This window comes from Hemibagrus wyckioides, linkage group LG11 (assembly GCF_019097595.1).
Source record: "Hemibagrus wyckioides isolate EC202008001 linkage group LG11, SWU_Hwy_1.0, whole genome shotgun sequence".
NCBI classification, from domain to species: Eukaryota; Metazoa; Chordata; class Actinopteri; order Siluriformes; family Bagridae; genus Hemibagrus; species Hemibagrus wyckioides.
Window position 1 is genome coordinate 12755878 of NC_080720.1, and position 15043 is coordinate 12770920.

Below are 15043 nucleotides of genomic sequence, written 5' to 3' on the forward strand. Positions count from 1 at the left end.
TGCAAAAAATTTTTGCTATTTTTGTATGTGTGTGTGTGTGTGGATTCATGGCATATAATCCCAAGATAATTCCACTGCAATGTGTGGAAAAGCTCAAGGGGGGTGGATACTTATGCAATGCACTGCAATAAAGGATGACATCTCTTTGATAAAATGGCTTCATCCTTGCATTTGCATTCTGTCTAGTGCTTCACGTCCTTAGGGTGTGTGTGGGGTTGTGGAGAGGTGGGGGGGGAGGTGTCATGGGTTAGTGAACAAGAGACAAACAGTTCATATCAGTGCTGAGTGTGAGAGACTTATTAGAGCTGGCAACAGGAGAGTACGGGAGCTATGTGGGCTGACTTTTACACTGAAGCTAAACCTCATCATATCTCATGTCAGGTAGGAACTGGCTGAATGTGTGTTTATGCCAGTGTGATGGACAACTTGTTCCTGGCTCTGATCTGACAGACAGATATCAGGTTGTAAATGTTAATGGTGCACACAGATAGATAGTTCGGCGCTATTCTACAGTCGCTTCATTTTGGTTTCTGTATGGCAGCAAGGGTTTATTACTTATCCTATCTCAGGGAGAATTTTTGCTGCTGCTATCAGTTCTGGTTTGCTCAGTAGTAGCACAGTGATAAATACTATACTGTGATACTGTGATTACTTGGGTCACGAACCATTGTGAGATATCACCTGAAAAATGTTTTAATATCAATTACAAACTGATTAGAAGCAGCTCATTTGACGTTAAAATTTTGAACAGAACCATTACAATTGTGATTATGTATTATATTTTAGTTTTATGTAATTTATTGTTTAGACATAGTGTTTTCGCATTACTATATTTCTGGCAGTTGTTTAGCAAGGTGACATATACTTACATAAACATGTACTATAGAAACGTCTTCAAGTATCATAATATGATATTTTTCTTATATCACCCACTGCTACCCATTAGACACGTGGTCCCAGATTCATGTAGCAGTGCTGAACTCATAGCTGTATTGTAAGGCCAGGTTTGCCGTATAGCCTCACCCTCACCCTCGTGGATCTAGCGCAAAACAAAAGACTCAGCATCCTTTTCCCGATTTCTCACAAGACAGAGATGTTCTCTGAGCTCAGATCTGAGATATGTGTAGTTGCTATATTTAGCGTGCTGCAGCTCCATGCAGTGTGTGCTTGCTTTGGGGAGGAAGTGGAGCTGACTGAACTCAGGTACGTGTTTCTCTGTGTGGACGAGAACAAAGGAAATTGCTGGTTACGTCATGTCTGTCCTCTCAGGGCTTCAGAGCTCACTTGTCTCTTTTCTCTTTTGATTTCTCTCTCCATCTTTCTTAACCCCTGTCTGTCAGTCTCTCTAGTCTTCCTCCTGTCGCTGTTTTTTCTTCCCTTATCTCCATTCTTTTTTTCTGTCCAAATGCTCTCTGCTCTCATGGACCTGGCTTGATGTGCGAGAGTGTCTCAGAAATGTGGATTAATTAACGAGATAGCCTTTTGTGCAGATTTAGCATGGGTTAATTAACATCAGTCAACTGTGCGTGTGGTTAGAGACAGTGATTGATAAGGCCATTTCTGAGTCTGTGTTATTCGGCCATATTTTACCAGAGCTCATATGGATTTAATAGGCAATAATCTAAGCACTGATCCGATAATGAATGTCAGTGTGAGAGTCTGAACTGCTTGATTCTTTGACATTGCCCCTCCACTGACATACCTAGTAAAGTGTCCACTATGTTCCCAAAGCCACAAATTCTCATTAGTGTCTGCAGACCTGTTTTTTTTTCTTTTTTTTCTTCGAGATCACATCTGGCCCCACGAGATTAGATGTTAACACTGCTCATGCCTTGAACATAACTTATTAGAAAGTACTCCACCATTTTGCCTCTAATGTTTCCTGTAACTTGGCAACAGGAGCTTGCAGAGATTCGGCTTGGTTACTAAAAGGATGTTATTGAATCTGTATCATGTATCTAGTGATATTCTGAAATCTGATATTGTAATTGTATTGCAAATAGAAAAAAGAATTGGTGCATTCCTAAATCCTTCCATTGCATTTATTACTTCATGGTATTATGACGCTGGCTAGCTGTGGGAGTCGATTGCTGTTCTGATTGCCTTTAATTTGTATGGCTGGGATTTAGTATATCCTCTTTACTCTTTTCATTTGCTTGTATTCAGTGGTGAATTTCCACTCTAGGGTTAAGGTCACCGGGCGGGGTCAGTGTTTGCTCCTTTCTTACAACTTAATTTGAATAAAATTGCATGAAATGAAACGATTTGCTGATCAGTTAAATGTGTCCACAGATTAGACTGGCTTTTTACATTACACTGGGCACTATGTACTGTCAGCTATTTTAGGCTAAACCCACACAAGCCAAAGCACCTAAATAAGCTTTCCTCTCCACAGGCAGATCACGATCGAGGAGGGCGAGCAGCGGGCGAAGGAGCTCAGCGTGATGTTTATCGAGACCAGTGCTAAGACAGGATACAACGTCAAGCAGGTGAGCTTTTTCCGTAATGCCCACATTCAGCCAGCAGAAGGACAAGAGCAGTGTGCGTATGTGTGTGGGTGTGGGAACAGTCTGCGTTTCTCCGGGTTTGTCGTCTGAGGTGTAGTCGAAGCAGTGAGTCAGGATGACTAAGCGCAGAGGTGGAAGAGACGCAGAACTGACGCCAACTCTGATTTGTTTTTTTCTTCTTTCTCTCTCACTGCCCCGTCCCCGCTGTCTCTCATCTTCTCTCGTCCCCACTGACGCGCGCGTGTGTGTGTGTGTGTGTGCGTGGTGTTTGGCTCCCTCTGTACTGAGTGGGCTGAGAAGCGAGTGTAAGCCACAGTTTTATGTGCATCACAGGCTGCATCAACATGAGACACTTATTCTCAGTACGCTGATACAGTCGACTCAGCCGTCTATGGCTACATTCTATAGAGTCTTGCATTTGCATGCATTAAACATCTGGAATCATTTCCTTGTGTGTTTAAGCAATTATTCTGACTCATGATTTTTTTAAGTTTTTGAAGTAATTAAGTTGTGTCATTAGTCAATATTAATTAGTCAGTCGACACTAGATTAATGTTAGTGTTGAGCTCATACAAAGGAAAAGGCTGAGATGAAAAAAAAAAATGAATATATTGTGCTTAACAGCCAAGACATGTTTAAGGGCTAAGGTTTATTTCTTTAGTTTTGTACCAGAGATACAAGGCTAGTTGTTAACCAGTAATGGAAGGATTATGTGCAGAGGCCTGGGAAAACCTATAGGTGTCACTGTGACTGAATACTGGTGCAAACAAGCAAATATTTTTAGAGACTTTTTTCATTCTTTTCCATCTCCTTTAAACGAATCTTGGAGGAAAACAATGTAGAAAAATATAGATGTAGTTTTTATTCTCTTTCTAACCTTGCCTAGGCTTTGTTCCTGCAGAGGTCCTGTTGAATTAACATAAATAATATATATATATATATATATATATATATATATATATATATATATATATATATATATATATATATAATAAGTAATATGATAATATAATTAAGGGATAGCATCTCATACAGTTTACATCCATTACAATGTAGCCCTTGTCAAAGTTGCACAGATCCTTAGCTTTCACATTTTCCAGCTTCCAACATTTTAAATGACTGTGAGATAGCGGGCGAGTGGGTTGGTGGATGGATGGATGGATGGATGGATGGGCGGGCGGGTGGATTTTTTGATGGATGGATGGATGGATGGATACATAGATAGACAGATGGATTGATGGTGGATTAGTGGATGGATGGATGGATGGATGGATGGATGGGTAGATAGATAGATGGATGGATGAATACATAGATGGACGGACGGACGGACAGACAGACAGACAGACAGACAGACAGATAGATAGATAGATAGATAGATAGATAGATAGATAGATAGATAGATAGATAGATAGACAGACAGATAGATAGATAGATAGATAGATAGATAGATAGATAGATAGATAGATAGATAGATAGATAGATAGATAGATAGATAGAATGCTCAAACACTTAATTATCACAACCCCAAGTCAGTTAAACTTCAGGGGTAAGTTTACCTCTCCATTTAACTCAGCTTATTCAGTTAGGAAGCATAAGTGATTCACCTGCTTTGGTGCAAATGAAAGTGACAGCAGGTGCGCTGGAGAGACAACAACAAGAAAACCTCCCATAGAGAGTTGCTCTCTCCTTATTTCAATTTTTTTATTTGATTTTTTTGTGTGATTTTGAATCCAGCCCTCAGTGGGTTGATAATTTTGATTTTCCATTGACCATTTGTTCTGAACGAATTACACAGTGTGTATAAATAAAGGTTTTTAAAACTTTTCAACTTCCAATGTGTAATTTAATACACACACACACACTGTAGACACTTTAGAGATGCCAATCAGATGCTAATCAGGTAGGAAAATGAAAAATAAGATTTTACGTCTCACTGCAACACAGTGTCTACACAAAAAACCTTACAATTCTATACGGCAAAAAGTGCATCATACTGTTCTGCTTGAATAGAATTGAATTGCCAATCATTTTTCAATTACCTCTGCACAGTAATCCGTTTATCTGCTTTTGCTGGTGTTAAGAATAAGCAAGATAAATAAGCAAATTTATCTATTGATGGCAATTTTGTCATACTTATGAAACCCAGGCTGCAGGGCTCACAACCTGAAACCTCTGTATTTATTTTATAACAGTCAGCCAGAAACAAAGACAAACTGTGCATTGATGGATTGGTTAGTGTGTACGACAATACTCGCATACATAAGGCTTATAGTGCCTTTGTTAATTCACTGATTGGCTCAATCTGTAATGAGAGATATCAGAGCGACTGGTGTCAGGAATTTGTGCGGCTGCACCATCACCCTGCACCATCTCTATAAAAAAAAACAGTTAAAGCAACAATAAAGTGCTAATGAGCTGAAAGAATGAGAGCTGTGTATCTGTGTTTAATCGGAGCAACAGATGCTTCATTCATTAATGTGGAGTTACTGCTCTGACTCGTCTCATCTATTATGCCGATGTGTACGGTATGTCATGTCTTTGCCATGCATCTATGACCATTACATACCGTTACATAGGGATCAATATTACAAGGCATACATGTGTGTGTGTGTGTGTGTGCATCACAAGTGTACGATGTCTGTTTTAAAGATATGAATAAAATCTTAAGAAGTATTTTACCTACACAGAGAACATAACTATGAGAGTATGAGACATACAATATCTGCCTCTTCAATTTCTCTACACAAAATTAGGAAGAATTTCTGAGTCTATATTGGGGCAAATAATATTTCACTAACAAGGAAATGTTTCTACATTATAACATGAATAAATTGCAAACAGATATATACGTATATATATATATATATATATATATATATATATATATATATATATATATATATATATATATATATATATATATATATATATATATATATATATATACGTGTATATATATATATATATATATATATATATATATATATATATATATATATATATATATATATATATATAGAAAGGCAACAATAAATCTAATAGGTTTCTGCAGATTTCTGTCAATTAGGTACAAATGAGGTACACATATTTATTGTTTAATGAAAGCAGTGTGTGTGGGTGTGTGTGTGTGTGTGTGTGTTACGAGAGAGAGAGAGAGAGAGAGAGAGAGAGAGAGAGAGTTTTCTAATTGGATTGGCTCATGTTCTCTTACCTTGTTCCAGCCACATTTGAAAGTGCTTTATGGTTCTCTTTGGTTTTTTCCACTTCAAAAGCAATTGCCTGGAGGAAACTAACCAAACATTACCTTTTCTATGCCTTGTGCTGCCTAATGGTCCACTGTCTTCCCGGTCAGTATGATGTGATGGATGGCAGAGAATGTGTGTGCATACACTAAGTGCTGTGTTACACAGGCCTGGGTGTAAGAGAGATTGATTATTCCGTGTCTATACAGTGTCCCCGGATTCAGCAGAGTGTCTGTTAATCTAAATATGTACGTATTAGAGGGATTTCTACCCCACAGGCTCTTACCTCATCATTCATTATCATTTAAACTAGCCAGTAAAGGAGTAATTCAGAATAAATCAATGTAGGTAAGTTATAGCACTGCTCCAGACATCGTGTCTTGTCGCCTTTTCTTCTCGTCTTTCTCCTCTCCAGGTCTCCACGAGCTATACATTCTCAAAAAAGCCCTTAAAAGTGCTTTTCGATGTCTGCTTCTCTTTTGACCCATGGACGCTTGAAAATGTTTTCTAACTGAACCAGATACAGTCTGTGCAAATGGTCTGCATGGGGAATTTGTTTCTATTTATAACTTTGTGAAAGCACACCTGCATGCTGTCCTCGAAGGAAAACAAGGCTCCCTTCAGTGCTGCGTATTACATTTAAATGCAATTTAGATCCAAATTTGTTTGTGTAATGATTGTTTGTACAAGGACCTCAACAGAGATCATTAATTACTGTGAGAACAATGAGCGATGTAGTAAGTCAGCATTAAAAAAAAAAGAGAAGCTAAATAAAAAGAAGAAATGTACTTGCACTGGGTTAAGGGAGGGTGTGGCATGTTTTTAACACATAGGGATTAATGAAATGTCTCTGATGTTGCTTATTTGCTAAGTGTGTGTGTGTGAGTGTGTGTGTGTGCGTGTGCGTGTGTGTGTGTGTGTGTGTGTGTGTGTGTGTGTGTGTGTGAGAGATAGGGGGGGATAGATGACTGTAGACCAACCAAGGATGAAAGCACAACGTAGGCCTTTAATAACATGATGTGTGTCTGTTTCTCTCTTTTTCTTCTGTCTGTTTCTCAGCTGTTCCGACGTGTGGCTGCTGCCCTTCCTGGGATGGAGAGCATGCAGGAGACAAGCAAAGAGGGCAGTATCCTTTGAAACAGCACTCTGTGTTCTCTGGCACACATCACAAAACACTTTAGAAATAGTTTTCAACCCAAAGATAATCCTAAATTGCTCAGGAAAGGCTGAAGTTTGTCAGACAGATCATTCCCAGATCTCAGTGTGCCAAAACATCTTCAGGATTTTGATGTCATGCTTCTAAAGAAACACAAGAAGTACGGAACACTTTGTTCTTTCACATGTGTTTGTTTGACTGTGCACTCAGACTCTTTAGGGTCTTTTTGTGCCATGGCTTGGTAAACCATCACTGAAGAGCTATAACGCCATCTGAGGCTGATTTCATCCTTCAAGAAATACATTTCTTAGAATCCAACACAAACAATAGCTCAGATTTTTGGTCAGTACGTTGAAGTAACCACTTCTACACATTAAGAAGTTATCAGTAAGTTAAATATCTTCAGAGAAAGTCTGCAAAATAATAACTCAAAAAGGTATACGTGTGAAATTAATCAAACAAAACATGGATGTTGCAAACTAGGAAGATTTTTAATTCCATACTTCCATTTTGACCCTATATGACTGATAATGTTCAATACAAATGTAAAAAAACTTACCTTTGAACTACAGGGACTGCACATGCAAAGCCAGGTTTCAGTTATTCTGGTGCTCTAAATATATTTCTTTTTATTGACTTTTTCTTTTCAGCTTGGCTTGTAATCTAATATACGCTATAACATAGTTTCAACGATTTTTGTTACATTTTAATCGCGTCTTGTATAAATGCAGATCATTTCTGTCTGATTGATTGTGATAGAGTTGCACAACAGGTCAATATGCATTTTATTCTTTTCTTGCTTCTGTAGAAGTCAGAGCAAACATATACGAGGAAACAAGGAAGTGCAGTTAAAGAAATGAAAGGAACTCTGTGTATTTATTGTTTTTAAGTCAGTATTTTATTTTAGGTATGTTACTAGGTAGAGATAGAAAATCTATTAGGGTTCCTGAGAAAACATCACGCACTTCGTTGCTACATTAAGGAACTCTGTGAACGTTTGCCATTCCTAATAATTATAAGCACACTCCCTTTCTCAGTATAGTTTATTACTTAGTATATTAGTATATTACTGCCAGTAATTGCACAGCTTGCACTTTAATCATATTAATCTCCATCTGAAAACTTAAAAAAGTCACCCTGCCAAGGTGGACTAAAGAGTAATGAATAAAATGTCTGTGCCACTGCAGTGAGAGAAATGGCATGTTGGTGAGGAAAGGAGGTAACCTATAGGATCTGTTGGCTGGCATTTGTGTGGCCCTTTCACACGCTGGAGAAAAGAAGTGCTGACTTTCAGACAGGTTTAAATAGTGAAAGGTCACAACGTGATGCCTAGAGTGCCTTTGACATATCTAGAGACAGAAATGCTGATAAGAAGCTGGAAGAGAGTACTCAGGAAAAATTCCTTTGCATTACAGTGAATTGTTGACTGAAGTGAAGTGAAGGGACAAAGTGATAATAATCTGTCTGCAACCTGTACACAAGAAACACTCTTTGAAAGATTGCTCTGAGGAAAAACTTTAATTATATATAGCAATCTACCAGGGTGTTGTTTTTTTTTTTTTTATCTGAGACAAAGATTAGGATGCTTAGAACCCTTAACAATGCATTTTTTGAATGGCTGAACTTTTATAGAGCGTGGCATTCACACTGAACTGTTCAGTTTGTGTATCACAGCTGTATCTGAATATCAAATATGATTCTCCTTGACATTCAGGCTTGTTTAAGTTACTAGGTTTTTTGTTGTTGTGTTTGGTGGAGGAATTTGTCTCTTGTCTTAATCTATATTTGTATATTTTAATGTTAATAAACTACACATACTCATGGATATATACTATATGCCTAAAGGAATACCTAACCATTATATCTATATGTGCACATCCCATAAACTGTTGAACTTTGCTGTTATAACAGCCTCCGTTCTTCTGGGAAGACTTTCCACTAGATTTTGAAGCGTGCCTGTGGGGATTTGGGTTTATTCAAGTATTAGTGAGGTCAGGACTCGGGCCACTCAAGGTCTTTCACATTAACCTTAGCAATAACCATGTCTTTGTCTGTGGAGCTTGCTTTGTATGCAGGGGCATTGCCATGCTGGAATATGTTTAGGGGTCTTAGAAGATCATTTTTTGTTCTAGTTCCAGTGAAGGGAAATCTTATAGTCATAGGATGCAAAGACATTCTAGACACCTGTGCTCTTCCAACTTTGTGGCCACAGTTTAGGGAAGACCCACATATGGATGTGATGGTCAGAGCATTTGGGAGTGATAGCTGATGGACAGCTGTTGACTACAGATTAGAAGGTTATGTGTTCAAATCCCAACACACCCCTGGGATCTTTAAACAAGGCATTAACCCTTAACATTCAATTTGGATAAGGGTGTCTACCAAATGCTATAAAAGATGTCACATACTGGTTGGTTTTTAGGAACACTCTTACCAAGATCTTTTGGTATTGAGAAAGTCATACATTTGCTCTAGACAGGCAACACACATCAAACCATAGCAATGCATTAAAAACCAGTTTTGTGTTTTCTGTTTAAAAGGATCGTCAGCCTGTGTCACACCAGTCAGTACTCATCTCCACCCAAAAACAAACCTACAACAGGTGACAACACATGTTAAGGTCAAAATGTCTATGTGAACACAAGCTAAGAAAGATTAAAATAATGAATAATGAAAGGCTGTATATGGTTTAGATTATATGTTTCGACATGAGTTGAAGTGGGCCAGAATGCTAAAGCTCTCTGAAGTTTGGTTAAGATTAAGAAAAGCTGCCCGGTTACAGAAGCTAATACAGTTTGTGCATGCAGTTTGTGTTATCAGAATGCGATAACACCTTGCTGATGAGAGCATTTTTTAGAGTAGACTGTTTTTATTGTGGAACGTGACTGTTTACATGAATACTCTTTCCTGCAAACATGCACACAGGTTTTGTATTGACTCCAGTCTGCTGCTGATTTCCTGTCCTGTCCTGATAGTGTCTCGTAATTTCCTCTTTCCCTGGGAGGATGATGAACTGAGGCAGATGATAAAGACTGACGAGAGAAAGCTGTCTATCACAGAGGTTTAAAAAAAATTGCACCGTAGATAAAACTTTATAAAGTGTTTTGTCAAGGTAGAGTAAAGTTTCTTATTGATGAAACAGGGATATAATGTCTGATTGTATTGCCGAGAAACTGTTAAAGATTAGCAGGGGAAGTGGAGATTATTTTCCTGAAGTCAGTGTGCTGTGTGCTTTAAAGGCATCGAGTTCAAGGGTGTTCTCCACACTCCAGGTTATTAGTGGGCTCAATTGTTGGTGGTACTTTGACTAGGTGTCATTAGCAATCAGAGCACTGACAGTCACTGAACTTAATCAGCTTGACAGGTGAGTCTGTAAACTCACTTTTGTCTGGGATTGTGAGAGCCTGTGGGTGTGAGTTTTATTGATTAGGTTTGAAGGTTAGACGGCTCAGGCTGGTGACGTATGTGTGTGTGTGGGGGGTGGGGTTCAAATGTTGATTTGTCGGAGATGTGTGTGAGTCGGTGTGTGATGGTCTTTTTTATAGACAAAATGTTTCCATGATGATAGGAAAAGACAGGACACCGTGAGAATATTTGGCTGGTCCTTTTTGTTTTCCAAAAGAAAATGTTTATTTGAGAAGTTGATCGAGCTAATAGGTTTCCTTTTAGTTACTGAGGTTACAACTCATGTTAGGTGCATCATTTATCTACAGTGATACAGTGTGTGTGTGTGTGTGTGTGTGTGTGTGTATGACAGCCTGTCAGGGTGATGTAGAGTCCTTCCTGATGGCTCACCCAACCCTGTCTTTCTATGTAGACTTAATGGCACTGAGGCCTCCTGCTGTTATTGCACTCTACTGAGTATCGATCCAGAGGAAAAAAAGAGGGAGAGAGACTAAGAGTGGGAGAAAGAGATAGAGAGAGAGAGGAGAGAGAGAGAGAGAGCGAGAGAGAGATGCAAGATTATTCTTCCACATGCTCTTGTCCCAGAAAGCATAGACAGCTCCTGCTATTCCTTGGCTTCAATATGAATATTAAATGTCTGCTTTTCTCATTTACATTTGAGTTAAACCATGCACTCTGACAGCAGCATTCGCTCTCTCTCTCTCTCTCTCTCTCTCTCTCACACACACACACACACACACACACACACAAACACACACACGCACACACACACACACACACACACACACACACCAAGATGACAAATTAAAACACAATTTATGTGTGAAACACAACTGGCACAGTTAAAGGATTAGTTTTATGAATCTCTGCTGAGTGCATATTGATCATATTACTAATCAGTTTCATCACACTCCATAACACTGGCCTGACTCAGCTTCTTCAGTGGTACATTGATAAGAAACATTGCAAATGACAAGATAGTTTCTGTTCTAGCTAAAGCATAGTAGGCTGTACATATTTCAACAATCTTTTCAGTCAACTATATGAATATTTAGAAATGTCTGTATTTTAATATTGGGTGAGATAGCTCTAATACCAAATATGTCTTGGAACATTAATAGCATTTATTCTATAGCTAAAATACAGCAAATCTCTCTTTGTGACAGACACGTGACACTTTAATGTTATTTATTCTATAGCTAAAGTAAAGCAAGCCCCGTCTTATCTATCTCTGTGACAGACATATGACACAGTAATGATGTCTGAGTGATTGGATATAATCGGATACCGGTCGATGACTTACTCATATTTGACAGAAGACAGATGGTGATGTCACTCATTTTAAAGAAAAAAAAAAGCAATAGAAAAAATGTGCCATTTTATACAGGGTGTGAAATTGTCTAATACTCTCAAAAATAATAATTATATTTTACATTTTGCTTTTCCTACAAATAAGAAAAGTGACAGCAGGAATTGTCAGGCTGTGTAATTGATGCCAGGGGGGATGAGGAATTAGATGAGTTAAGTGAAATTACCAGTTAAGACTTAAGACAAATCCATCACACTCTTCAAACAGCACTGCGCTAGATTAACGATATACAAGTCCACATGGCATGGTCGGGGATTTGAATTCACTTCCACAACAGATTGTGGTGCGTTTGCAAATACAGCACCTTCTTGAGAGCAAGAGAGAGTACTGCAGCCTGCACATTGTCATTCTGCCTCCAGGGGTCAATAATGATCTATATTTTATGGCCTGTTTGCCTGACATTGTTCCTTAATGCAGGGTGTCAGGCTGCAGGCCTGGAGGGCCACAGTTCTGCACGCCTCATTTAACACACCTGATTTAACTTCATCAGCTAATTATCCAGCTGAATTCAGTGTACTATAGAAAGAGGAAAAAAACACTCATTCCAGCCCTCTAGGACCTGACATTTCTGCTTTACCGGATCAGTAGACTAGAAATGAAAGTATTTTGTATTTCCTTTAAGGAAATTCTGCATCTGATCAATTTTCATTTATCTGTGAAATGCATTCAGGATAAATTTCATTACATCAGGATTTTTCTAAGCTGAACAATTTAAATGAATGAAGAGACCCAGAGGAGTGAATAGTAAAATACTGTAGCTGGTATATGAGCAATAATGATGCGCAACGAAGCTGCTTCTTTTTCCTTAATGACCTTCCTCAGTGATCGACATCAAGCTGGACAAACCGCAAGAGCCGACCACCACCGAAGGGGGATGCTCCTGTTAATAGCCCCCAGCTGATCGAGCCACTTCATTTACACCACATGCTTGTTGTGTTGCTTTCTGTTGATTAAGTTCCAGTTGAGTTTTTCGAGTCTTTCGAGATTGGATATTTGGCATTCATGTTAGACCACAAGGTCACTGGTTGAAAACAGTGTTGAGTCAATTTTCACTTGTGAAATAGTATACTTTATTAACAAAATTGCCAAAATGTCTTAAAAATTTGAAAGGGACAGAAAAAAAAAACAACAACAAAAAGTCCAATCATGGATTATTTTTTTGCGTTTGCTTTTTATTTTTGTACACTCAAAGAAAATCTCTTTAAAAAAAAAAACAAAGAAAGAAAGAAAGACAGGATTAAAATTGCTTCTTAAATGAGGAAGATGCATCAGACAGCCAGTAGAGTTTGAAGGGAACCTGAACAATAATTACCAGATGAAAATACGAAGCAAGTGTGCATGCAAGACCTTTTGTTTGTTTTTTTCCCGCTGATTTCGATTTTTATAATTCCACTCAATTCTGTCAGCTGGCATATGTGTACACGAGTTTGAATATGTCCATGTAAACGCTTACTCACACACGTGACTTTATGCACTGTATCAAAACTTCACACTGTTTTAAGGTTTGTGAGTGTTTTAATGTACTTCAGAGAGAGCCAGTATAGAAGACTGAGGCTCATCAATGTAGACATCAACGTAGACACTTTGAATCCCATCCTGGAGAAATGTCCTGCTTTATTTTCCATTACCGCACAGGCTTCTCTTCACAAGCGTCTCTCATGCTTCTCGTATTTGAGTCACTTGAAATGAGAAGATGATTTATAGAAGACACATTAGATGTAGGATTTCTCTCCAGTTTGTAATATGGACTGAAGAGCTGAAAAGAGCTGAAGAGCTCACAAAACTCTGATCACTTTGACATTCCTATTTAAGAACGACAAAACAACAACAACAACAACAACAGGACCATGTAAGCTTTTTCATATTGATATGGTATAGTCATGCTTCATTGTAAATAACGCTTTAAGACTGATAGAATATGTAGTATTCCTCCGAACACAACCTTAGATGACTACTGAGAATTAGAGTTATGCCGAGATCTACTGTAGGTGCTTTATAAATTTGCAGCGCTCTGAGACATTGAGGTCCGCCACTGCGTCTTGAGGTCAGACACAGCGTGGTAGTGGACACTGCTTTTATTTCGATTCCTAATGCACTTTTGAAAGAAAGATGTAAATGTTTCAAGGTCGATGTAGAGAATATCTCGCCAGTCTCTATTAGACAAATAACTCATCTTTAGTGTTGCTATACTATCTATTTACAATTAGGGAAAAAAATCACTCACTTTCTTTTTACTGAAAATACTCGTGTAACTGGAGAGTTCTGGGGAACTCTTAAAAGCAGATCAGATAAGTTGCTCAACTGTAAATTACAGATTCGAGATTTGAGAATGGCATTCCAAATAACACAATCGAGAGTTTCCAATGAAATCTAAAGAGGGTTCTGTTCTTATCTATAACTGCAGCATCAAAATCATATCCAAGTCCCGTTCCTTCTAGTCGAGATCTGTGCATTCTGACTGGGTTATCTGTGCGCTATATCACTGTATGCTTTGACTCACCTGCCTGACTGTCTTGTAGGATCTCCTGCTACACGGAAGAAGCAAAACAAGCATTAGTTGTGCGTTGATTCATTACTGACACACAAATATCAGTTTTGCCCTCTGTGTTATTTCCCTGATGCCTTCACCGATTGTTTTGAAAGGCATGGACGCTGACAGCCCAGCGGTACGCGTACGCTAGAGAGTGAAACTGAGGGTATTTATTGGTTGATTATTTAACCGTTTACTTTGGCACCTTGTGGCATTTGTTTACATTTTGTTTACTCCCTGTGTCACCCTTTCACCTCATTTATTCTTTCATCATTGTGTAGATAGAGTCGATTATATCATTAGGCATGAACAGGATGTATATATAGTCTAGCCCTTATAAGGTGTGTACCAAAACAACAGTGAATCTGTGATTTGTTCATTCTTCTGTTGGCACAGTAATACACACCATTCTTGGCCAAAAAAAAGAGAAAGAAAAAACAAACAAACATCTGTGTGTATGTTGGGTCCTGCTTCGGAGCGTGAGGCTATTCCTAGTGTAAATGTTTCAATTTAAGTCTGATTGATTCAGAGCTCACTCTCCATTCACACTGTACAGAGATCTAGCATGTCTGTCTGAACCAATAAAAATCAATAAAAAAAAAAGTCTTATTACCTACCTGCCTTCTGTTGCTTTTGATTTGGTTAATTGTCTGATAATTCTGTGATGTTAAGATTACTAAATGATTAATAAACTGCTAATAATCAAAACGGTCAAAGTGGATTGTTAACTTTCTCCTTTCTTTGTAGATTTAATTGATATTTCTCATATATGGGGGCTTACAACTGCCTCACACCTCAACTGCCAAACACCAGTTTTCTTGTTCTCCCCATGCT

General features: G+C 38.3%; 1 protein-coding gene across 1 annotated transcript in view; it reads left to right on the forward strand.

Annotated features, from left to right (window-relative positions):
* rab6ba (RAB6B, member RAS oncogene family a) overlaps nt 1-12823 on the forward strand; it is a 76393-nt gene extending 63570 nt beyond the window's left edge. The window contains exons 6-8 of the mRNA XM_058404002.1: nt 2396-2489; nt 6809-6875; nt 12502-12823. Coding sequence (XP_058259985.1) covers nt 2396-2489; nt 6809-6875; nt 12502-12566 — 226 coding nt within the window. The 3' untranslated portion in view covers nt 12567-12823. The remainder of the gene's footprint in view (nt 1-2395; nt 2490-6808; nt 6876-12501) is intronic.
* Nucleotides 12824-15043: the final 2220 nt, after the last annotated feature.